Source organism: Dipodomys merriami, unplaced genomic scaffold (genome assembly GCF_024711535.1).
Source record: "Dipodomys merriami isolate MVZ:Mamm:240054 unplaced genomic scaffold, mDipMer1.0.p SCAF_9, whole genome shotgun sequence".
Lineage (NCBI taxonomy): Eukaryota > Metazoa > Chordata > Mammalia > Rodentia > Heteromyidae > Dipodomys > Dipodomys merriami.
The window spans coordinates 43,626,361-43,652,718 of NW_027206512.1; the positions used below are offsets into that span (position 1 = coordinate 43,626,361).

The window sequence follows — 26,358 nt, forward strand, 5'->3', positions numbered from 1 at the left end:
TGGATGAAAGTTGAACTCTTAGGATATAATTACTTCCTCAGAAGCCATCAGCTAGCAGTCAAACCCACAGTATATAAGCCTGTGGGGTCTTTCATATTCAAACTATAACACTATACTATGCATATTTTTGCTTCCAGTACTGGGGTTTGAACTGAGAGCCTCAAGCTCTTGCGTGGCTTTCTTGCTTACCATGAGTACCTTGTGGAAGTAGTGTACTACTTGAGCCATGTCTCAGCTCTTTGATAATTAAACATGGAGTCTCTCACACTTTTCTGCCAGGGCTGGTTTCGAACTTCTGTTTGCAGGTCTTAACCTTCTAAGTAGGTAGGATTACAGGTATGAGCCATTGGGCACCTGGCATGTACCATTTTATGGCAATTTATTGTGTACTACTCACACACACACACACGAACACACACCTCAACACCAACTAGAATGATTATTCTAAAACAATATTCTGCTGATGTTGCAGCAGACTGTTTACTGTGTCTTTTGATGGTATATTTCTCTCTCTCTCTCTCTCTCTCTCTCTCTCTCTTTTTCTCTCAGTCGCGGGGCCTGAACTCTGGGCCTAGATGCTGTCCCTCAGCTTTTTAGCTCAAGCTAGTGCTCTACCACTTGAGCAACAGCACCACTTCTGGCCTTTTCTGTTTATGTGGTGCTGAGGAATCGAACCCAGGGCCTTATGCATGCAAAGCAAGCACTCTACCACTGAGCCACCTTCCCAGCCCCTGTATATTTTTCTCTATTGTTTAACTTTCTATTGTGCTTATCATGGTCCTGGTGTTACTAGATTCAGGGGTCTGGGTCTGGGTCTGGGGGAAAGAATTCAGGGATGGAAAGAGGAGATACTGGCAGAAGCAGGTTTATAAATGCAAAGAGAAAGCAAAGCAAAGGAGGAGTGGGCAGATTGGGTTTTTAATTTTAGCTTGAAGGTAGATTGACTGGCTAAAGGCAAGCCTGCTTTAAAGAAAATCTTCCGGGCTGGGAAGGTGGCTCAGTGGTAGAGTACTTGCCTTGCATGCATGAGGCCCTGGGTTCCATTCCTCAATACCACATATGCAGAAAAAGCCGCAAGTGGCGCTGTGGCTCAAGTGGTAGAGCACTAGGCTTGGCTGAAGAGCTGAGGGACAGCACCCAGGCCCAGAGTTCAGACCCCACAACCGGAAAAAAAAAGAAAAAAGAAAATCTTCCAATTACAAGTTAAGAACAAAAACCTAGCTTTTAGAGTCAGCCAAGTAGGGGATGTGTTAAGAGGCTGCTGACGGACTTCATTGAATGCAGGAATAAATCTCTAGCAGTTTGGCTTACACACATTAGTTTAGAAAACGGTCAAAAGTGCCCAATCAGAGGCCAGTTGTTCATGGTCAAGAGTATGGACCTACCTAATATATGTGTGATTATAGAAGGCCCTCCAACGATGAGGGGACCTGTGTTACTAGAGAAACTGAGACTGCAGTGAAAGGTATGTATATCCTTGCTTTAAATAGTGAGTTATCTGGGCTGGGAAGGTGGCTCAGTGGTAGAGCGCCTGCCTTGCACGCCTGAGGCCCTGAGTTCGATTCCTCAGCACCACATAAGCAAAAAGAAAAAAGCCGGAAGTGGCTCTGTGGCTCAAGTGGTAGCTCGCTAGCCTTGAGCTGAAGAGCTGAGGGACAGCGCCCAGGCCCAGAGTTCAGGCCCCATGACCCGGACCCCAAAAAGAAAAATAGTGAGTTATCTTTCACATTATTATAATCAGCAACTTGTATGAGTTATTTGTTATGATATAGTTCTAATTTAATATAATTGGAAAGCAGGGCTCAATCTTTTTTTTTTTTTGACAAGTTACTTAGGAATAGCATAATGCCGAGACATAGTTATTAGCAAATGTTTGTGTTTGAAGGAAGGAGTACTTGCCAGTAAATATGACACAATTGTAAGTGGTTTTGTATGCCAGATTCATAAAGTATTCCTTCTTAACCCTCAGATAACTCTTAGACTTCATGATTGTCTTCTATTTTCTTTATATTGCATTACTTTTGTTAGTATACAGAAGCCCTTTCTCTTGTGAATAAATCACTGAACTAAAGATTTGTTGAGAGCCTTTTTAGGCACAGACTTTTCAGGGTTTCTAGTAAGGTAAGCCTTGTCATAGTGTAGAAAAGTGTCTTAAAAACATAAGTTTTAAATTGACTAAAGGATAGTATACTTAGGGGAAGAACCCAAAAGGATATCTCCTTTGAACAACTAAATATACTGAATAACAGGAAGTGGTAACGTGTGGAGGGAGGGCAAAGGAGGGGCACAGGAATGGAGGGAGGAAGGAAGAGCAAATGTGGTCATTATGTTCAATGTACATTATGTAACTTGAGGGTAGTAATGGGAGGAGGAAAATGAAAGGAAAGGATGGTATTGACTAAGAAGCATTGTACTCATAATCTGACTTACAGAATTGTAAGTTCTTTTTTTTTTTATTGATGTTTTTTTTTATTGTGAAAATACCATACAGAGGGGTTACAATTACATGAGCAAGGTAATGAGTACATTTCTTTTTTTTTTTAATTTTAATTTTAATTTTTTGTGAACATACTATACAGAGGGGTTACAATTACATGGGCAAGATAATGAGTACATTTCTTTTTTTTTTTTTGGTCCAGTCGTGGGGCCTGAACTCTGGGCCTGGGCGCTGTCCCTCAGCTCAAGGCTTGCGCTCTACCACTTGAGCCACAGCGCCACTTCTGGCTTTTTTCTTTTTGCTTATGTGGTGCTGAGGAATCGAACCCAGGGCCTGAGGCATGCAAGGCAAGCGCTGTACCACTGAGCCACCTTCCCAGCCCCTGAGTACATTTCTTATCAAGCATTGCAGCCTCCTCCTTTGTTTACCCTTCACATCTCTTCCCAGCCTCTCCCCCGCCCCGCCACCCAATCCCCCCCCCCAACTTCCCTGCACCAAAGTTGAACAGTTCGTTTTCGACATGACAACTTGTCAGAATTGTAAGTTCTTTGTATAGCTACTTAATAAAAGCTCCCTCCAAAAAAAGAAGTTTGAGCTAGGTAAGGTGGCAATGTCTATTATCCTCGCCCTTAGGAGGCTGAGGAAGATCTCAGAAACAAAAGCCTGAGAAATTTTTTTTTTTTGGTTCCAGTCGTGGGGCCTGTACTCTGGGCCTGGGCGCTGTCCCTCAGCTCTTCAGCTCAAGGCTAGCGCTCTACCACTTGAGCCACAGCGCCACTTCCGGTGCTAATTCTCTTATCACTTCCCTAATTCTCTTATCACATTTTGCCTTCATAACACATGGATTTGTGTATGTGTTTCCTCTTACAGATTTCAAGTTCAATGAAGGCAGAAATTGGGTCTTTTTAATTGATTACTAGATCCCCAGTGCCTGGTATATAACAAGTAACCAGTAAATATCCATGTACAATGGCTAGTAACTGGGGGAGATGGTATATTACAGGCCTGGCCTTATCAGGAGATAAGAAAACAAATATTAACTTTCAAAAACTCTTAAACACTTTTCATAAAACTAGTAAAATGGTTAGTCTATATAATTAGAATTGATGTTTTATGAAAAAATTTGATTATATTTTATTTAAGATGAAGATGATGACTTTTTGAGTAAGAAGACAGCCTCAAAATCAAAAGAAAATGGAAGATCTAAAAATAGTTACCTTGGAGTATCAAACATGAAAAAGAATGAAGAAAATACTAAGATTAAGAACAAGCCTTTATCACCAATAAAGCTTACACCAACATCCGTACTTGATTATTTTGGAACTGGAAGTGTTCGAAGGTCAGATAAGAAGATGGTGGCAAGCAAAAGAAAAGAAGTGAGTATCCTATAGACAAGGATTTCTGGGTGCATGGTCCATGCCTGTAATACAAGTATGTGAATGCTGAGGCAGAAGGCTGCAAGTTTGAGTCCAGCTTGGAACATATATAAGACCCTTTCACTAATAAACCAAAACAAAGCATAACATTATGCCTGGAGGCCAGCTAAAGCCAAACAGACAAACACATTTACAATAACTCATATCTGAATAATAGAAAGCTAATAAAAAAATACTAGGCATGGTAACAGGTACATGTCATCACAACTCTGTGGGAAGTATAAAGAAGAGGATTGCAGTCCAGGTTTTCATGGGCAAAAAGCAAGAGAGACATCTGGTTATGTTTTTTGTTTTTTGTTTTTTGTTTTTGCCAGTCTTGGGGGCCTGAACTCGGCCTAGGCACTGTCCCTCAGCTCTTCAGCTTGTCAAGGCTAGTGCTCTACCACTTGAGGTACAGTGCCACTTCCAGTTTTTTCTGCTTATGGGTACCGAGGACTCAAACCCAGGGCCTCATGCATGCAAGGCAAGCACTCTACCACTGAGCCACCTTTCCGACCTGAGAGACATCTATTTAAAAAAATAACAAAAATTCTGGTACAAGTGACTCTTACCTGTAATCCTAGCTACTCAGGAGACTGAGACATGAGAACCAAGATTTGAAGCCAACTTGGGCAAAAAAGTCTGTGAGATTTCTATTTCTAATTAGCCAGCCAAAAGCTAGATGTGCTTCAAGTGGAAGAGCATAAGCCTTTGAGCAAAAAAGCCAGGCAGTAGCATGAAGTCCTGAATTCAAGCCTCAGTATGGCATTAAAAAGAAAAAAGCAAGTTGGGCACCGGTGGCTCATGCCTGTAACCCTAGCTATTCAGTGTGTGAGAATCTTATCTCCAATTAACCACCGGAAAACCAGAAGTGGCACTGTGGCTCAAAGTGTTAGACCATTAGCCTTGAGTGAAAAGGTTTAGGGACAGTGCTCAGTCCTTGAATTCAAGCCGCACAACCAACAGAAAAAAGAAAAATAACAAAAGCAAAAAGGGCAGGAGGCATGGCTCAAATAGCAGTCTGTTTAACAGATGTGAGACTGTGAGTTCAAACCCTAGTCTTGCCAAAAAAAAAAAAAAAAGTGTTGTCCATTTATTGATATTAAGAGGCAAAATTGAGTTATCATAAAAGAGAAAATATATTTTATTGATAGTGAAAATAATTTTCTGTCACCATAAATAAAATATATTGCCCTTATTTTAGAGGACAAGGAAATTCAAATTTTTCTTTCCTTCTTTTTTTTGTGGGTCATGGGGCTTGAACTCTGGGCCTGGGAGCTGTCCCTCAGCTCTTCAGCTCAAGGCTAGCGCTCTCCCACTTGAGCCACAGCACCACTTCTGGTTTTCTGGTGGTTTATTGGAGATAAGAGTCTTATGGACTCTCCTGCCTGGGCTGGCTTTGAACCGCGATCCTCAGATCTCAGCCTCTTGAGTAGCTAGGATTACAAGTGTGAGCCACCGGTGCCCAGCTCATAATTTTTCTTTTATACTTGAAACTAGGAAAAATTATTGTATCACTTCACTCCCTTTTTGGAAGTACTGCAGCAGGAAAAAAAATATTTTGACCATAAGAAAAATTAGTTGTTCTTAGAATTTTAATTGGATCCTTAGAAATTCAAACTTATTTTACTGTTTTCTTCAGGCAGACAAAATTAGATAAAAGCTGTAGACAAAATTTACAGATGGTATCAAATACATCCATTATAAACTGAGCATTCCTGCAATTTATCTTTTTTCTAGGCATTTAGGAAATAGACATTGAAGTACATTACTGTTAAATAAGGCTGGTGTGTGTTTGTTCATTTCCTTAATGTGTATGCAATATAATGTAAGCATCCTCACATTGGTTTGCCAGTGTTCTGGACTACTTCCCCAGCATTAATCCATAACATTCTATAGCATTTTCCTTTTGCAAGTATTTATTTTGAATACATCAGTAGAAACTAAGTGAGAACCATCTGTAGGATGTTTACTGTTTAGGAGACTAGATGTGCTCAAGGAATAATTACAAACTTGACTTTCTGGCTCCTGTGGACTATAACTATTGCTGATATACTTTCTTCTTATTGATATATCTAATCAGCTACAGTCAAGAAAAGGTTGGGCTGGGAATGTGGCTTAGTGGTAGAGTGCTTGCCTAGCATGCATGAAGCCCTGGGTTCCATTCCTCAGTACCGCACACATAGAAGCTGGAAGTGGCACTGTGACTCAAGTGGTAGAGCTGTAGCCTTGAGCACAGGGTGGCTCAGGGACAGAGCCCAGGCCCTGAGTTCAAGTCCCAGGACCAAGAAAAAAAAAAGAAAATGTAACTTATTCTGATCTTAAGGTATATGCTCATCTTGTTTTTCTTTGAAATATAGCCTTCCCCAAATACAGATGATTCCAGATTAAATGATGAAGCCATTGCCAAGCAGTTACAACTTGATGAAGATGCAGAGGTATTGCTGTTGCCCTTTACATACTGTTAATACCTTGATATCGTGACTTGCTATTTAGTGTTGCCAACCAAATAGAAGATTGTTGGCATCTAATTTGACTTAAGCCTAACTAGAAGTTACATGTAAGATAAGTTGAAGTAAAAGCCGGGCGCCGGTGACTCAAGCCTGTAATCCTAGCTACTCAGGAGGCTGAGATCTGAGGAGAGCAGTTGGAAGCCAGCCCAGGCAAAAGAGTCCCCATGAGACTTATCTTCAATTAACCACTCAAAAACTGTAAGTGGAACTGTGGCTCACAGTGGTAGAGCACTGAGAAGAGTAGTGTGAGATCATTTTGGAGAAATGCCCAACAATGAACCCTGTATGTCCTACTAAAATGATTTTAGATAGTAAGGACTTTGGATTTCAGTTTCTGTGAGATGGAAGCCATCACAGTGTTGAATAGAAAAGTGACATGATGTTATAGATCTTCAAAGAAAACTACTCTGGTCCTGTAAGGCGAATGTACAGAATAACTAATGGTGTCTTTCTTCATGGTGGGACATGAGCAAAAGCAGACCTGCTTGGAGGCTGTAAGGTAGGGTAGGTGAGAGAAGACACTGGCTGTTATCAGGTTGGTAATTGAAGAGATGGTCATCATCTCAATGTGTCTTATAGATAGAGCCTTAGGTGGTTGTTGGTAGATTGGGTATAAAATGGATGAATGAATAGAACTTGAAATGGGTTTTGGTACAGAGAAGCCAAGAGTTACAGTTTGGACAGTTAAGTTGGAGATGTGCAATTGACTTCAGTGGAGATGAAGAGTAGGCAATTGAGTAAAGAAGTGTGGAGATGGGGGTTGGTGCCTCACCCCATAATCCTAGCTTCTCAGGAGGCTGAGATCTTAGGATCTTGGTTCAAAGCCAGCCTGGGCAGGAAAGTCTGTGAGATTCTTATCTCCAGTAAACCACCAGAAAACCGGAAGTGGGCTCAAGTGGTATAGCGCTAGCCTTGAGCTGAAGAGCTGAGGGACAGTGTTCAGGCCCAGAGTTCATGGCCTATGACTGACAAAAAAAAAGAGAAAAGAGTGAGTAATGGGGGCGGGGAGGGGGAGGTGTTCCTTAAGCTGCTAGAAGTGTATATTTAGGAATCATTTAGCATTTGTGTGGACTTAAAACCTGTGTAACTTAAACCCTGGGGAGACAATGTAAATAGAAAAAAGGTTTCAGAATTGAACTCTGGGGAACTCTGAAAATTTAAGATGAAGAAGAGGACCTAGCAAATGAGACTAAAAGGGCTAATAACGTAGGGGGGAGAAAAAGGTATTTTCTGGAGATGAATAAAGAACATAGCGCAAGGAAGAGCGCTAATCTCCACTAGAAGCTCCATTGCTAGGTGCCTGCTGGTTTTTTTAGCTTAAGACTCCTGAACAGTGTTCGAAGCTCTTCCTCACAGCTACTGTTGCCACTATTATATTGCTGTTCAGGTGTCCTCTTTCTATATATAGCCTTTAAATTCTACAACTGGGCTGTTTGTATCTCAGCTGTGACATCAAAACTCAAAAAACCAAAACACCCTCAAAAGCAGAGAGACCATATTGTGATTGCTCTCATTAATTGGGCAGTCTGTGTCTTCAAAGTTGTTTTCTGTCTTATTTGATCATGCTGAAATGTATTATTTGCAAACAGCTATTTTTAAAATATTTTTATTGTGATTAAATGATTACATAATTTCCCAAATTTTACAGTATTGTGGGATAGTGATGCTCAGTTAAAGTCACACACACATTCTAACTTTCCTGGAGCAAACTGTCTATCACGGTTTATAACATTTATGAGTTCTATGAGTTTGCAAATAGCTATTCTTATAATTCAAGGTAGCACAAGTGGCCTAGGTCATAGTATGAAAGAATTTTTAGGTATCTGTCTTTTCTTTTTGCAAATAATAGAGGATTATCCAGTTCATTCCAAGGAACCAAAGCTATCACAATTCTGTGTTTTTCCATTTCTGCCACATTCTTTCAGAATCCTGTTGGGTAATTTATTAATCTGATTAAGGACTTTCAGGATGTTAATAATTGATGATGTCTTTTTTCCTAAGAGCCTCCCTAATAATTTGTACTCCTATTCATTTAGTAACTGTGTCCAGTATCTTATACTCCTTAGTGTAGATGTGTGTATATATTTTTTCTTTTTGTTGTGCCATGCTGGGGCTTGAACTCAGTGCCTAGGTTCTGTCCCTGAGGTTTTTTTTTGGCTCTACTACTTGAGCTACATTTATTTACTCTTCAGCTTTTTGCTGGTTAATTGGACATAAGAATCTTAATGACGGGGCTGGGAAGGTGGCCCAGTGGTAGTGTGCTTGATTTTTGGAGCTTACTGAAACAAGCTGTGATTTTTAACTGTTAATGATCAGTAGTAAAATGTTATGGCTATTTTCTTTTTTTTTTGTTGTTGTTGTTGGTTTTTTTTTTTTTTTTGCCGGTCATGGGGCCTGAACTCTGGGTCTGGGCGCTGTCCCTCAGCTCTTCAGCTCAAGACTAGTGCTCTATCACTGGAGCCACAGCGTATGGCTATTTTCTAGGAAATGTTTTTCTAGTTTTTTTCTAAGTTGTATGAATTAAAAATAGAAAATCTTCTGGCTCAAAGTAAAAAGTATCTTACTGTTTGGATGTTTTTTACAGCTGGAGAGGCAATTGCATGAAGATGAAGAGTTTGCCAGAACATTAGCAATGTTGGATGAAGAGCCCAAGACCAAAAAGGTGCCATATTGGACTGTTAGCATTCTAAGTACACAACATAGATCAATGTTCCTTCCTTCCTTCCTTCCTTCCTTCCTTCCTTCCTTCCTTCCTTCCTTCCTTCCTTCCTTCTTTCTTTCTTTCTTTCTTTCTTTCTTTCTTTCTTTCTTTCTTTCTTTCTTTCTTTCTTTCTTTCTTTCTTTCTTTCTTTCTTTCTTTTTTTGCCTGTCTTGGGGCTTGAACTCAGGGCCTGGGCACTGTCTCTGAGCTTCTTTTGCACAAGGCTAGAACTCTACCACTTGAGCCACAAGCACCACTTCTGGCTTTTTCTGTTGTTGTGGTACTGAGGAATTGAACCCAGGGCTTCATGCATGCTAGGCATATACCACTAAGCCACATTCCCAGCCTCAATATTCCTTTCTATGCCTGAAGGTAACAGCCATGAGTAACTCTTCCAGAAAGGAATTAAATTATGTGTGCGTGCGCACGTGTGCGCACACACACATTTGTATTTGAAAACTCACTGAAAAGCTTGTGTTAGAGTGCATTGTCTCATGCCTATAATAGTAGCTTGGAGACTGGGAAGAAGTTTGAGGCCAACTTTAGAATAACTGTCTGAGAGACTCCAATCTCAACCAATAAAAGATGGGCATGGTGGTGCATGTACAACCTTCAGCTACAAAGGAAATGAAAATAAGAGAGTTGTTATCTAGGCTGCCCTATGCATAAATTCAGGATCCTATTTCACAGAATAACCAAGCTAAAAGGATTGAGGGGTTATGACCCAAGAGATACTCACCTGTATAGCAAGCGCAAGACTGAGTTTAAATTCAGCCCAGTACCAAGAGAAGAGAAGAAAAAGAAAAACTTATTCTCTGGCATTAAATTCATTTATTCATTCTTTCTTTCTTCATCTCTCTTTCCCTCTCCCCTCCCTCCTTTCCCTCTCCCATCCCTCCTTTGCCCTCCCCTCCCTCCTTCTCTCCCTTCCTTCCTTCCTTCCTTTTCTTTCTTTCTTTTTCTTTTTTGCCAAATGTGGGGCTCAAACTACTCAGGGCTGTGCTGTTTCTGAGCATTTTGCTTAAGGCTAGTGCTCTACCTTTTTTTTTTTTTCTTTAGTTCTAGGTATTGAACTCAGGGCCTACACAATGTTTTTGAGTTTCTTTTGCTCAAGGATAGCACTCTACCACTTGAATCACAGTGCCACTTCTGGCTTTTTCTGTTTATGTGGTACTGAGGAATCGAACCCAGGGCTTCATGCATGCTAGGCAAGCACTCTGCCACTAAGCCACATTCCCAATTCTTGCTCTACCATTTGAACCATAGCTCCAAATCCAGCTTTTTGGTGGTTAATTGGAAATTAGTCTTATGAACTTTCCTGCCTGGGCTGGCTTTGAACCATGATCCCCAGATCTCAGCCTCCTGAGTAGCATGAGCCACTGGTGACTGGTTGATTTTTTTTTTTTTTTTTTTTGCCAGTCCTGGGTCTTGACCTTAAGGCCTGGGCACTGTCCCTAAGCTTCTTTTTAGTCAAGGCTAGCATTCTACCACTTGAGCCACAGTACCACTTGATTGTTTTTTTTCTGAGTAGTATATTGGAGTTAAGGTCTCATAGACTTTCCTGTTTAGGCTGGCTTTGAAGTACAATCCTCACATCTCAGTCTCCTGAGTAGTATGAACCACTGGTGCCTGGTTGATTATTTTATTTTATTTATTTATTTATTTTTGGGTCTGGTCGTGGGGCCTGAACTCTGGGCCTGGGCACTATCCCTCAGCTCTTCAGCTCAAGGCTAGCGCTCTACCACCTGAGCCACAGCGCCACTTCTGGCTTTTTTTCTTTTTGCTTATGTGGTGCTGAGGAATCGAACCCAGGGCCGCAGGCATGCAAGGCAAGTTCTCTACCACTGAGCCACCTTCCCAGCCCTTTATTTTATTTAAATAAGAACATAGGGTGCTCATTACCTGACTCATGAAATAATAACCCCTTTGTACATCATCTTTATAATAACAAATATAACATACATACACACACATTTGAACTCACAATTTTCCTGCCTTAGCCCCCTGAGTAGTTGGGCTATTAGATTTTTTTTTTTTTTTGTAGAAGCACTGATCTTCACTGGAGGTATAGTGGTAGAGCATCTGCTTATTAAGTGCAAAGCCCAGTACTACTCCTTTTTCCCCAAGACCAAGAAAGCACTTCATCTCTAGTAAATTTAATTTCAGATGAATAACATTCTGTTATGATTACTGTCTAAATCAATATCTGGCTATTTAAAAAGATTTTTACCTTTTTTCTTTTTTTTTTTTGGTCTCAGCAAGCAGAATTTGCTTCTGCAGAAGGGTGTGCCATCAGCCAAAGATCTGGCAAGCAGCACTCAGCACAGGCAGGCTCCTCTCCTATTTATCCCAAATGCAGCAGGCACTGCAAAATTTTATTTCTTTGAAGTGAAAGTAAATTTTCAGGGGCCAAGACTATTCAGGAAAGTATAAGATAGTAGGGAGCGGGGCTGGGGGTTTAGCCCAGTGGAAGGGCGCCCGCCTGGCGCGCACAAGGCCCTGGGTTCGGTCCTCAGCCCTGGAAAAAAAAAAAGACATATAAAGCTACAAAAGACCAAAAAAAAAAAAAAAAGATAGTAGGGAGCGTGTAGGAGTTGCTCACTTAAAAGCTTTATTTCTGCATATATTCAAATTATATTTAAAATTCAAATATTAGATATTGCCACATACCTCTGCTTGTGGTCTCTAAAAAGTAGAATTTTGAGGAATCACTGGACAGATGGAATACCTTTTTTTTTGAGAAAGTTATTTTTCTTTTAGCTTTAGTTTGTTTTTCATCTTAGCTCTTTTTGTTTAGATTTCAGTTTTTAACTGGACAATAGTCACAGTATGAAGGGTAAGATAGAAGGCAGAAATCAGGCTTCTACTCCAGTTTGAGAGGTTGGAATGAAGTGAGATTATGTTTGTTTTTTTGTCTGTCATGGGGCTTGAACTCTGGGCCTGGGCGCTGTCCCTGCGCTCTTCAGCTCAAGGTGAGTGCTCTACCACTTGAGCCACAGCACCACTTCTGGTTTTCTAGTGCTTTATTGGAGATAAGAGTCTGATGGAGTTTCCTGCCTGGGATGGCTTTGAACTGTGATCCTCAGATCTCAGCCTCCTCAGTAGCTAGGAGTATAGGCGTGGGCCACCGGTACCTGACTGTGAGATTATGTTTTATATATCTAGTTTTATAATCTTTCATCTGTTTTTTCCTCTGTGAAATGAAATAAAAATAATTTGCTCTGAAAACTTTGTGGAGGATTAAGTATAGTTTGTTGTAGCATATTGCTAGTTTGAAAGATAGCCCTTGGACTTAAATTTTCTATTTTAACAGATTTTGTGGTCAAGAGTTTTCCTGTTATTTGTCACATTAGTCCTTTTTAAATTTGTTTAGGTCCGGAAGGTCTCAGGAGAAGGAGAAGCATTGTCATCTGTCCAAGATAATTTAAATAAAGCAGAACATACATATCCTCATCCAGGTAATTAGCAGGAGGAAGGAAGAACGAGTACTCGTTTTTATAGAAGAAAATTCTTTTTTGGGTGGGATTTAAATTATGAAATTTCGATTTGTTTTCTGCTGTATTATCTGTTGTTTTTTTTTCTTTTCTATCCTATCTTTATTTCTACAGTCAGCTTCTATGTCATACGTTAGAAGAAATCTTTGTTTAAATATTCCGGTCAAAACTGTCTAGCTAATAGACACTTTTAGAGCATGTTGTACTTCTAGACTTACAATGCAGTTAACATCCCAATAAACATCATCATAGGTTGGGAGTTCTGTAAGTGGAAGTCGTTTTTTTTGTTGTTGTTGGTTGTAGGGCCTGAACTCGACCTCTTCAGTTCAAGGCTAGTGCTCTACCACTTGAGCCACAGCGCCATTTCCGGTTTTTTCTGTGTATGTGGTGCTGAGGAATCAAACCCATTCATGCAAAGGAAGCACTGAGCCACTGAGCCATCTTTCCAGCCCAAGTGGAAGTCTTAGCAAGGTAGTACACTGTAGTTTTACTTCAGTTCAGTGTGTTGAGCGTGCACCATGCTGCATTATTGCCTATGGAAGGAAAGATCAAAGTGCAGAATTCTACTGACTTATATATTGCTTTTGCACCACTGTAAAGTTGAAAAATGATGAGTTGGGGACTGTGTATGCTTTGAAAGCTATTTGGATACTTGCTGGTGGAGAGTCCCTTCTGTTGTACCAAAGGTAGATTATGGTACCTTTGGCTTCCTATTAATTTCTAAGTAAATTTCAGCATATGAAGACAAAGAACTAATGTTATGAGCCTTTCATGTTAAGAGTCCCATAGCATTAACTTAAGAGTTGTTCAGGGTACCTGCAGCTCTTCTGCTGATTGTGTTTGGGATTCTCCTTTATTGGTTCTGATACTGAATCACCTACTAGTACAGTGGTCTCCCATTGTGAAGGATTGGTCTCAGACCCCCCGTGGATACTAAAATTTGGGGATTTCAAAGTTCTTTATATAAATGACATAGAACCTATGAAGATAATCTATGCATAGCTCCCTATACTTGGTCTCTAGACTACTTATAGTATCTAATACAAAGTAGTTACGTATTGTTTAGAGAATAATGATAAGAAGTTGGGCACCAGTGGCTCATGCTTATAATCCTAGCTACTCAGGAGGTTGAGATCTGAGGATCACGGTTTAAAGCCAGCATCAGCGGAAAGACCATGAGACTCTTATCTCCAGTAAACCACTCAGAAAACTGGAAGGGTGCAGTGGCTCAAGTGGTAGAGCACTAACCTTGAGCGGAAGAGCTGAGGGACAGTGTTCAGGCTCAGAGATCAAGCTCCATGACCGACAGAAAAAGAGAATAATGACAAGAAAAAAAGCCTGTACATGCTCTGTACTGACATAATTAAAATATTTTCCACTCATATTTGGTTGAATTCAAGAATATAGAACTGATTTTTTTTTTTGACAGATTTGTACTCTTTATCTTAGGCTGGATTTTAGTGCAATATATAGCCCAGGCTGGCTCCAACTTGGAATTCTCCTGCCTGGGTCACCCAAGTTCTGGGATTATAGGTGTGTTTCATCATGTCTGGCTAGATGGTCTTAATCCTATAAGTAGATCTGTCTTTGCAGTACTTTTTAGTCTTTTCACCTCAGGATTTTGGGTTTTCAGGTTGTTTCTGAACACAGAATTTTTATATGATTTATATTCTACTCAAGTCTTTATGTAAATTTTAGGGCCTAACAAGTGAAATCTGTTTCTTTAAAATGTTATTTATAGTATTGTAGCAACAGATGTACAACTTCTAGACAGATCTCTTAATTTGAAGTGGTTGTACAAAGAAATGTATAAATATTTAATTAAAAACTAAATGTCCTGCATAAAAAATAAAATATTAATGTTTAGAAAGCATTATATGATATTATGTGTAAGATTAGTTGAACAATGAAAAAAGGAAGTTGATACGGAGTATCATTTTCCACAAACAGCAACCATATCTTTTCTTCGTAGTAAAAACAGAACAATTGTCAAATGAGAGAAAGAGCTACAGTCCCAATAAGCAAACTAAGTGTGAGCACTCAAAGAAATCTCAGCAATATTCCAAGTCATCAGCTCACAAAACAGGAGAGTCCTTTTCTCCAAAGAACAGTTCTAAGCTAGCACTCACGCAGATAAAAGAAGAGCGTTCTTATAAAGAATCAGAGTCTGTGGCCTCAAAAAGAAAAGAAAATGCTATTGAATTGAAAGAAGAGAAAAAAACTCCTCAAAAATCCAAAAATTCTCCTGCTAAAAAAGAGGTAGGAACCCTTTCAGAATATGTTCTGGGGCTGTGTGTTGATCTCAGTTTGTTTTCAAATTTTATTTAACCTGGGGCTGGGAAGATGGCTCAGTGGTAGAGCGCTTGCCTTGCATGCCTGAGGCCCTGGGTTCGATTCCTCAACACCACATAAGCAAAAAGAAAAAAGCCAGAGTGGCTCTGTGGCTCAAGTGGTAGAGCGCTAGCCTTGAGCTGAAGAGCTGAGGGACAGTGCCCAGGCCCAGAGTTCAGGCCCCACGTCTGGACCAAAAAAAAAAAAAAAAAATTATTTAACCTTTCCTGTATTATTATTATTGTTCTTTGAAGATAATATTTAAAGATTGGGTTCAAATGGTAGAGCACCTGCATAGCAGCCTGGGGCCCTGAGTTCAGACCCCAATAGCACACAAAAAATAAATGTTATTTAAGGTCAAAGGGTGTAACTCAATAGTAGAAGTGTTTGGCTAGCAAGTGAAGCAAGCCCCAGAAGATAGTATATTATTTAAAACTGTCACAGAATATAGAGTATTAGTATAGGTAAACTAGTCAGTTAATTTTGTGTATCAGCTATGGTACTAATGTACTATTTTACTCATAATCTTCACAATAACCTTTGAGTTAATTTACTTTTATTATTCAAGTCAGTTATAAAGATGAGGAAATAAGCTGAAGGAGTTTAAATAACTTTGCCAAAATTACCAGGTAGTGAGTAAGTAGCAGAGCTAGTCTTGAACTTGGGTCCCCTGAGGAGTGGTATGACATAATAGGTCCATGCAAGCTCTGGGGCTCATTTCAAACCATAGCTCTGCCACTGAGCGGTCGTGGGCCTTGGGCTTGGTTTCTCCCGTCTGTGTTGTAGGGGCAACAGTAGTACTCAGTGAGTACGGAATGACTGTTTTTACTGAATATGAAATCAGTTACATTATGGCATGAGACATAGTGCTGTGTAAATTTAGCTTTCATTCTTACAGTGTTTGCTATTTGAATAAGTGCTTTTGAATTTATTCTTTTGTTCTAATATAACAACAATGGTTAGATGCACAAGTCATTTTCAAAGGAGAAATGACGAAATAATGGATGCCTTTCAGAAGTTTTATTTTCAGATAGCCTTGAGAAGCTAATGGTCTTTATGAATCTCTCGTTTTGAACCACTTTAGCTTTTCGATGAGCAGTCTCTATTCTTGGGCCCTTAGTATCAAAAGCAGAATATTGTCTATTTGAACTGTTCATAACCATTATTTTTTAGTGCAGACCCATGAAATGGTGATTATTTTGAAATGCTTTTGTTATAGACAATGCTTATAAATCTGCTTTAAGGAACAATTAACTTTTTGGTCTCAAATTTTTCTTCACTAAATACTTAACTGGTGCATGAATGTTTTTCTTCCAGTACATTAAATATCTTCAGTTTATAGAGGATATTCTAGGAAGCAAAAGTTTTAAATGATACTGTTAATCTTTTCTTTTTTTTTTTTTATTTTGCCAGTTGTGGGGCCTGAACTCTGGGCCTGGGCGCTGTCTCTCAGCTCTTCAGCTCAAGGCTAGCGCTCTACCATTTGAGCCACAGCTCCACTTCTGGCCTTTTCTGTTTATGTGGTGCTGAGGAATCAAACCCAGGGCCTCATGCATGCTAGGCAAGCGCTCTACCACTGAGCCACCTTCTGAGCCCTGATACTGTTAATCTTCACAATATTTTTCATTAGAATAAAAATAACTCAGAAAATGTGTACAGAAGTAGTTTGAGGAACATCAAATCCTAATAAGGTTAGCTGAGCAAGGTGGCATACGTTGGCAATCCCAGCAATCTGGAGGCAGAGGATTGAGTTTGAGGGCAGCCTGAACTATATAGCAAGTTCAAGGCAAGCCTAGACATAGATTACATAGTGAAATCTTACCTTTTTAAAAAGTCTAATGAGGGCTGGGAAGGTGGCTGAGTGGTAGAGCGCTTGCCTTGCATGCATGAGGCCCTGGGTTCGATTCCTCAGCACCACATAAGCAAAAAGAAAAAAGCCGGAAGTGGCACTGTGGCTCAAGTGGTAGAGTGCTAGCCTTGAGCTGAAGAGCTGAGGGACAGCGCCCAGGCCCAGAGTTCAGGCCCACGACTGGACCCAAAAAAAAAACAAAAACAAAAACAAAAAGTCTAATGAATTTAACTGATTTCGGCTAAATAATTCTTAACAGTACATAGGCATATTTAAAAATTGTGTGTATTTCATAATTTTAATGTTATAAATGGATGTTTTCATTTTATATATATTGGAGTCCCTTGAAGCTGTATTTTTATTTATTTTATTAATTTATTTTTATTGTGAAAATACCTTACAGGGGTTACAATTACACGGACAAGGTAATGAGTACATTTTTTGTTGTTGTTGGTCGTGGGGCCTGAACCCTGGGCCTGGGTGCTGTCTCTCAGCTCATCAGCTTAAGGGTAGCACTCTACCACTTGAGCCACAGCACCACTTCCGGGTTTTTCTGCTTATGTGGTGCTGAGGAATTGAACGCAGGGTCTCATGCTTGCAATGCAAGCACTCTACCACTGAGCCACCTTCCCAGCCCATGAGTACATTTTTTGGGGGGGGAGGGGAGTCCGGTTGTGGGGCCTGAACTCTGGGCCTGGGCGCTGTCCCTCAGCTCTTCAGCTCAAGGCTGGCGCTCTACCACTTGAGCCACAGTGCCACTTCTGGCTTTTTTCTTTTTTGCTTATGTGGTGCTGAGGAATCGAACCCAGGGCCTCATGTGTGCAAGGCAAGCGCTCTACCACTGAGCCACCTTCCCAGTCCCCATGAGTACATTTCTTATCAAGCATTGTTGCCTCCTCCTTTGTTTCCCCTTCCCAACCCTTCCCATTCCCCCCGTCCTGTGTTTTTATTTTTAAATAATTATTTTAAGGTGATGTACAAAGGGATTACATTTATGTTGGTCAGGTGATAAGTACATTTTTCTTTCTAGTAGTGGGACTTGAACTCAGAGCCTGGGTGCTGTCCCTGAGCTTTTCACTCAATGCTAGTGCTCTATCACTTTGAGCCACAGCTCCATTTCTGGTTTTCTGGTGGTTGATTGGAGATAAGAGTTTTATTGCCTGGGCCTGCTTCGAATTGCAAACCTCAGATCTCAGCTTCTTGAGTAACTAGAATTACAGTCATGAGCGAGCTGCTGGCACCCAGTCTGATGAGGACATTTCTTTTTGGACAATATCACCTCTTCCCTCCCTGTCTCTGAATTTGGCAGCTATATTTTAATAAACTTGTCTAGTTTGAATATATAAGGTTGAAGTCTAGACCATCTATAATGGTTAATTTAACTCATGTAAGCAGATTTTAATTGGTTCCTTATTTATCTAGACTAATATTTTGTAGCTGGGCACCTGTGGCTCATGCCTGTAATCCTAGCTACTCAGGAGGCTGAGATCTGAGGATTGCGGTTTAAAGCCAGCCCTGGCAGGAAAGTCCATGAGACTCTTATCTCCAATAAACCACTAGAAAACTGGAAGTGGCCCTGTGGCTCAAGCAGTAGAGCGCTCGCCTTGAGCTGAAGAGCTGAGGGACACTGCCCAGGCCCAGAGTTCAAGCCCCATGACTGACCAAACAAAAACAAAAAGAATCGGGGGACTGGGAAGGTGGCTCAGTGGTAGAGCTCTTGCCTTGCATGCACGAGGCCCTGGGTTTGATTCCTCAGCACCACATAAGCAAAAAGAAAAAAGCCGGAAGTGGCTCAAGTGGTAGAGTGCTAGCCTTGAGCTGAAGAGCTGTGGGACAGCTCCCAGGCCCAGAGTTCAGGCCCCATGACCGGACCCCCCCAAAAAAACAACAAAAAGAATATTTGTGTACTCTTCAAAGGGAATGAGGTTACTTATGAGTTAAAAATAACAAAAAATAAGCTGGGTGCCAATGTGCTGATGGTTCATGTCTGTAATCTTAGCTGCTCAGAAGGCTGTTTTTGTTTTTGCCAGTCCTGGTACTTGAACTCAGAGCCTCAGCACTGTCCTTGGCTTCTTTTGCTCAAGCCTAATACTCTAGTACTTGAGCCATAGTGCCATTTCTGTCTTTTTCTGTTTATGTGGTACTGAGTAATTGAATCCAGGCTTCATGCATGCTACCATTAAGCCATATTCCCAGCCTGAGTGGGAAGTTTTGAGAAGGAGGGCTGATAGGGGGAATGATTGTCAGGAAGATATCTGGAAGCTGGAGAGGGTATCTATACAATATAAACATAATTTCAGGAAAAAACACATACATGACTTTAATGTGTATTATTTCCAGGAATGTATTTTTAACTTGACATGTATTTGATATGATAGTTTTCATTTCAGTTTTCTTTCCCTCTTCCAAAGTCTGTAAGTCCAGAAGATTTAGAAAAGAAACGCACTAATTATCAAGCTTATCGAAGTTACTTAAATAGAGAAGGTCCCAAAGCTCTGGGCTCCAAAGAAATACCAAAGGTAAGAGCAGAGAGCATGCCAGCCTGTGAGCACCTCTCTCTTGTGGGTCCAGGCTGTGTGCACTGTGCTTATCACATAAGGAAATGTTAATAGAAAAATTATCATCATCTTATTTATGAATTTAAGAATTTTCATGCACTTTATCAATTAATGCTTTCTCAGGATAAGTAAGATGTTCAGAGCCTTAGCTTACTCAGGAGACAGATGATAAGGGGTGATAGTAGAGACTTGAATGTAGAGCTTTGCCAAATTTTTTCCCATCTAAGGTGTGAATCCATTGCTATTTCTTTTTGTCACTTAAGAAGAATGGGGGTGATTGAGCTTATGTTTGAACAGTCTTTGGCCTTTCTTTAGCCTATTTAAAGTCTGTTCATCTCCGTTCTACTCAGTTCTATCATAAGTAACTTTCATTTTGCTTGGCTGAATAATTTTATTGATCTTTTGTAAAAATGTAAAAGTATAACTATATTGTCATGGCCAGTGTCCCTTAAATGATTGATTATCTTTCCAATCAAGTTCTCGTTGCCTTTACATTCCTAGCAGTTTGGGTAGTTACAATAAGCTTTGCCAACACAATTGGTATGTTTCACAGTTGGTGTATGTTTCTTGTTGGTCCTTTTATGTTTATTAAATGTTAGCTGCATAAGATTTTTCTCAGGATTTAGTTTCATCTGCATATTTCCGGTAAATTTCCAGCCAGTGTTTCACGCTAAGGTTATTTATGATGTCAGATGAGAAAAATCAGTTGCTGCAGTTTTGATGCCAAATATTTCTTTGGAAAGCTACCGTGTAATTTCTACCCTGCTTGAACATTCTGGTTTTCAGGGAGCTGAAAACTGCTTGGAAGGCCTTATATTTGTGATCACAGGAGTCCTGGAATCTATTGAACGAGATGAAGCCAAGTCTCTCATTGAACGTTATGGGGGAAAAGTAACAGGAAATGTCAGCAAGAAAACCAACTACCTTGTCATGGGTCGTGATAGTGGACAGTCCAAGAGTGACAAGGTGCGTCTCTGCCCAGTAATAGCTGCTTGCTAGGCATGCTGTTGATGTGACAGTTTGTGGTAATTCCTTTACAGAGGTAAGCTGGGAAAAATGTTTTGTCTCACATTGTTCTGGCGTTGGCCCCGAGGTATTCCTTTCTAGTTGGAAACACAGTTCCTGTTGACTTTGACTTTTTTTGTATCTTCTAGTTTAAATCTTCTTTTTAAAGACAGTTTTTTTCTGGCTGCCTGTGTTTGTATGCATTCTATTATATACTATATGATATATGATATATATATATATATATATATATATATATATATATATACTATTACTATATACGCTATATAAATATACTATTTATATTACATGCTATATATAGTATATATATTTATATATATTATTATACATGTTTATTGTACTGGGATTCAAATTAAGGGCCTCATGCTTTCTTTTTTTTTTGTTTGTTTTTTTTTTTTGGGTCTGGTCGTGGGGCCTGAACTCTGGGCCTGGGCGCTGTCCCTCAGCTCTTCAGCTCAAGGCTAGCACTCTACCACTTGAGCCACAGCACCACTTCTGGCTTTTTTCCTTTTTTTTGCTTATGTGGTGCTGAGGAATTGAACCCAGAGCCTCAGGCATGCAAGGCAAGCGCTCTACCACTGAGCCACCTTCCCAGCCCGGGCCTCATGCTTTCTAAGTAGACGTTCATGAGCCATACTCCCAGGACTTTTGTAGTTTTTAGCTATTTTTCAGAGGAGGTGTCACGTTTTTGTCCAGGACTAGCATTGGACTTTGCACTTCCCACTTATACCTCCTGTGTAGCTGAGCTGACACTTACATGTGTACACACTGCCATGTGTGGCTTACTGATTGAGATGGGGCCTCATTAACTTTTTGCCGAGGCTTGCCTCAAACTGTGTTCCTTCCTTCTAATCTCTGTTCCCAAGAAGATGGGGTTATAGATGGAAGTCACTGCCTTAAGGTTTTGTTTTTGTTTGTTTGTTTTTGTTTTTTTAGTTGGAAGTGCTAAGAATTTCCTAAGGTTTTGTTGGATATAGCTATGTTTAGTTCTAAACAAAAGCATTCACAACTAGCTGATTTAAACAACCTTGGGCTACTTTCCTTACCAAAGAAGAATTCCAGAGACAAGCAGTTGTTGAGTTGTTCAGCAGCTTAGTAATTTAGCTCAGCAAATCCCATCCTCCTCCTGTCATCCTGCCTTGTGCTGGCAAGGTAAGAAAGGAAGCAATGACAGGTGTCATAATAGCTGTGGCTTACCTGACAACTGTTGTTCCAGAAACATCGCCTGTAGAATTCCATCTCTCATTGGCCAGACTCCCATGGGCAGTCAGACTTACCAGGGAGGTGGAGAAGAAGCAGAACTTTCCTGATCATGGTAGGCCAGTCATAAGATAAAACCCATTACTAGGAGACCTAGGCACATCAGAATCCTGTGGATAGGGAAGTAAGTTGCAGGAAATGTCTGCCATTGAGTCATGTGAGATGGGGAAGAATGGCATTAGGTCTTGGTAGCTTTGTCCCTTTTTTTCCCACAACAGAAATAGTGTGACGCTTTGGCTGCCACCACCACTCCAAGGGAGCACCAGTCATCATTTTTTTTTTTAATGGAACTGTGTGTGTGTGTGTGTGTGTGTGTGTGTGTGTGTGTGTGTGTGTGTGTGTGTGTGTGTGTGTGTGTGTGTGTGTGTGTGTGTGTGTGTGTGTGTGTGTGTGTGTGTGTGTGTGTGTGTGTGTGTGTGTGTGTGTGTGTGTGTGTGTGTGTGTGTGTTTATCCCAACATTGCCTAATCTACCAGTAAAACACAACTTCTATCTTTACAGAAAGAAATGATTAGGATATAGTTTTGATGATTTGTATTTTGAACCAACAGGCAGCAGCTTTGGGGACAAAAATTATTGATGAAGATGGCCTATTGAATTTGATTAGAACTATGCCAGGCAAAAAGTCCAAGTATGAAATAGCAGTTGAAGCTGAGGTTTGTATACCATGAACTTCATTTATTTCATTTGGTGCATAGAAACTTTTTTCATGGGAGGTATTGTGAGTGGACACAGTGCTATTTCTTGAGATTATTCGTCCCTTCTGCCACAGAGCTCACCTTAATGTTTTTTGACTTGGAGGACTCTGCTTTAGGATATCTTGTTTGATATGTTTCCTTACTTTTCTCAAAGGAATGAGAACAAGAGGACAGTGTTTATTGAATACAGCATATTTAAATACTAAATGTGCCTTATTTTATTCTTCATTGACTTTGCTGTGGATATTACTCCTTAAGTGTTCTTTAAAGAATTCTGCTGTTATGCATGCTAAATTATTCATCAGTTAGAACTATATTGGAACTTTTCCAGTTGCAACAGAAACCAGCCTATAGGAAAAGGAAAAATTATTGGCTTGAGTACCTTAAGTTATGAGCTGACTGGATCTAGAAACTGCATTGCTATCAGAACCATGTAATGTTTTGTTTGTCTGCTTTTTACACTCAGTCATTCCACCTTTTATACCTGCCTGTCACTGAAATGGCAAAATGGTCCACTTGGTTTATTCCATTTGAAAAAAAATCCTAGGGGATAGTTTGGGTCACATACCATAGTAAAGTTGTAAAAACAGGAGCATTCAAACTTGATGCCATATTGTAAACTGAGTTATACATATTAGTGGAACTTACCATTTTCTCCAGTTCCCTAGTTGTGTGTTAGCACCCCAGACCACATTAGGCTGTGCGGCTTTACTTTCCTCTAGTCTTGACAGTTCTTTAGTCTTCCCTTGTTGTCTTCGGGACCTTGACACTTCTGATGGTCTTATAGAATGCCTCAGTTGAGTTTGGTTGATGATTTCTTCCATTTTTAGAGCATTGTATGTTTTTTTATATCAAGTCTTAGTTACTTGATTGAATGTGTATAATGTGTATAATGCTGGGCGCCAGTGGTTCATGCCTGTAATCTTAACTACTCAGGAAGCTGAGATATACAGACTGTGGCTTGAAGCCAGCCCAGGTTTATCTCCAATTAACCACCAAAAAAAGCTGGAAGTGTAACTGTGGCTTAAGTGGTAGAACACTGGCTTTGAGCAAAAAAGCTCAGGGGCAGTGTCTAGGTCCTGAATGCAAGTCCCAGGACTGGCCTACCCACCATGTGCTGGTGGCTCTGGATTCTGTAACCATCTAGATCAGGCCTGTAATCCTAGCTACTCAGGAGGCTGAGATCTGAGGATTAAGGTTCAAGTCTTTGAGGCTCCAATAAATCACCCCCCCCCAAAAAAAAAAAGGTTGGAAGAAGAGTTGGGTAGATTTCCAGCCTTGAATGAAAAAGCTGTATAACAATGTCCCAGCTCTGAATTCCTCAACACTGGCACCAAAAAACAAAACAAAACAAAACAAAAAAAACCCTTTGAAAATGGCGTAAGTCAAGCTTTTTTTTATTCACAAGGCCATGCAAACCTTATAACTCAGAACTTTGTCATTCTAAGAATCCTGCCTGGTGTGTGGCACATGCCTATAATCCCAAATAGTGGGAAAGTAAAGATACGAGGATTGCTTTCTGAGGTTGCCTGAGTAGAAGTTGTAAGATCTTTCTTTCTTTTTTTTTTTTTTTTGCAAGATTTTCTTTTCTTTTCTTTTTTCTGCTTATGTGGTGCTGAGGAATCAAACCCAGGGCCTCAGGCATGCAAGGCAAGTGCTCTACCACTGAGCCACCTTCCCAGCCCCAGTGTAAGATCTTTCTGAAAAGCAAACTAAAAGCAAAAGGACTTTGGCTGTGGCCCAGGTGGTCTTGAGTTCCATCCCCACAACAACCTCTGTTCCGCTCACCCTAAAAAAAAGAAGTAACCTCTCACTTATTCCTTAGTCATTCATCCCCATCCCTTCATAATCATTGCTTTACTTTCTCCCTCTGCGGTTTGTTTGCTTATTAGAGTACTAGGATGTCAGGGCCCCATACTTTTGCTAAGTAGTGTGTTCACTTGAGTCTCAGGATGTGCCTATTTTAGATGTTTCATATGAATAGATTCATGCAGTATGTGATCTTTTGTGTCTATATTTTTTCACTTAACCTAATGACTTTTTTTTTGGTCAATTTTTCGTGGGCTTGAACTTAAGGCCTTGGGTGTCTCAGAGCTCTTTTGCTCAAGGTTAGTGCTCTGTCACATTGAGCCACAGTACCACTTCTATTTTTTTTGGTAGTTAGTTGGAGTCTGAGAGATTTTCCTTCCCGGGCTGGCATTGACCATGATCTTCAGATCTCAGCCTCCCAAGTGGTAAGGATTACAATCGTGAGCCACTGGTGTCCCCAGCTTAGCCTAATGATTTTAAGATTCTCCTAAGTTGTAGCATGTATTAGTACTTCGCTCCTTTTAATGAGTGAATAATGTTCTACTGTGAAAATTACATTTTGTTTAGTCATCTGTGATGTACTGTTTGGTTTCCATCTTTTTATAAACAACACTGGTCTAAAAAATTTGTATACGATTTTTTTGTGGAGGTATTAACTTGTAACTAGTCAGAAAATGACAACAAAAATTTTTATTACCCTCTTTTTTCAAACTGAAATCTGAGTGCTTGTTATTTTTTTAAAAAGTATGTTCTTGTGTTTGAGATAGATCTGGATAACTTTCTCCAGGCTGAATTTATGAGCCTTCTGTCTCCACCTCCCAAGTAGCTGGATCACAGGTGTGTGCTCTCACCCCACTGTGGCTGATTATGAAGTTTAGAAAGTGATGATTTCTACAGACAGCTCAGTGCACTGTAGAAGGACTAGGAGCTAAGATGCAGAAGATCACTTGGATATTTCACATTGCCCTCTGTGGAGTACACTTAGCAGGATGGCATTTCTCAGTGTCTCATCAGATTTCCTTTTCTTTTTCTTGACTTTTTAAGATGAAGAAAGAGAAAACCAAACTGGAGAGGACACCCCAAAAAAATAACCAAGGAAAAAGAAAAAGTAGTCCAATCAAGAAGGAATCAGAATCTAAAAAGAACAAGCTCACTCCCAAAAAGGACAGCCCTAAGAAAGCATTAAAAAAGGAAACAAAAGAAGCAAATGTGTTCCCAAGAGGCCCGGACTTCAGCAAGCAGGTGGCCCAGGAGACAGATGATGACAGCCAGGCTAGGGATTTGGCTGATGACAGCAGTGAAAACCAAGTGGAAAATCTGCTCTGGGTGGATAAATACAAGCCAACCTCGCTCAAGACCGTAATTGGACAGCAAGGTGACCAGAGTTGTGCCAATAAGCTGCTCCGCTGGCTTCGAAACTGGCATAAGAGTTCGCCTGAAGAGAAAAAGCATGGTGATTTTTACAACTACTTTCATTTGTGTGTGTCTCTTGGCATGTAATTACTCAGTTGCACACTTGGGTGCAAGGCTAAAGTTGGTTCCTTCACCCATCAGCAAGTTGCTTACTGAACCCAGGTGCTGTAGTAGACCCTGGAGCTGCTGTGAACAGGCAGTCTCCTCAGGTGCCTCCACACAGCGGGGTGACTGTGAGTCAGCCATTAACGTGCCCTGAGCCCGTAGGGGTGAGTATAGAGCCTAAGTGGAGCTAGAGAGATCTAGTCAGGGCAGATGAGTACGCCCCTATCCTTGGAGGAAAGGATAGCTCTGCTGGGACTTAGAATGCTAGTAGTGGGAGACTTGGGGAAAGGTATAGGTAGATGTTGGGTGGGAAAGGAAAGTGCCCCAAGGCCTAGAGGCCCGGGTATGCCCAGGGGAGGGCATGGAGAGAGCTGAGATGTGCTTCAGATCAGGCAGCCGAAAAGCCTAGCCTGCACAATGGATGACTTGCTTTGGGAGGCTTGATGGGACTCTGCTGTGGTGGTTTCTGTCCCTTGAGTCCTTTTCTGTGCCAGTATCCATGGGGGGAGTGGGTTCTGGTGCTGGGCTGTGCATAGCAGTTGCAGGCATAGCATTTTCCTGCAAACACTGTGTGTGTGTGTGTGTGTGTGTGTGTGTGTGTGTGTGTGTGTGTGTGTGTGTGTGTGTGTGTGTGTGTGTGTGTGTGTGTGTGTGTGTGTGTGTGTGTGTGTTAGAAAGGAAGCTCATTGAATTATTGTTTGACAGCCAACTTTGAAAGTGAGCTTTTTATTTGGGTTGAGATGATTTAGG

At 40.6% G+C, this 26,358-nt stretch overlaps 1 protein-coding gene across 2 annotated transcripts in view; it reads left to right on the forward strand.

Annotated features, from left to right (window-relative positions):
- Positions 1 to 26,358, forward strand: part of Rfc1 (replication factor C subunit 1) — a 64,817-nt gene that overhangs the window by 22,122 nt on the left and 16,337 nt on the right. For both annotated transcript variants that reach the window (XM_070012461.1, XM_070012462.1), the window contains exons 5-13: positions 3,581 to 3,813; positions 6,213 to 6,290; positions 8,950 to 9,027; positions 12,440 to 12,524; positions 14,533 to 14,819; positions 19,152 to 19,259; positions 20,085 to 20,264; positions 22,135 to 22,239; positions 25,135 to 25,543. In XM_070012461.1, the coding sequence (XP_069868562.1) occupies positions 3,581 to 3,813; positions 6,213 to 6,290; positions 8,950 to 9,027; positions 12,440 to 12,524; positions 14,533 to 14,819; positions 19,152 to 19,259; positions 20,085 to 20,264; positions 22,135 to 22,239; positions 25,135 to 25,543 (1,563 nt within the window). The remainder of the gene's footprint in view (positions 1 to 3,580; positions 3,814 to 6,212; positions 6,291 to 8,949; positions 9,028 to 12,439; positions 12,525 to 14,532; positions 14,820 to 19,151; positions 19,260 to 20,084; positions 20,265 to 22,134; positions 22,240 to 25,134; positions 25,544 to 26,358) is intronic.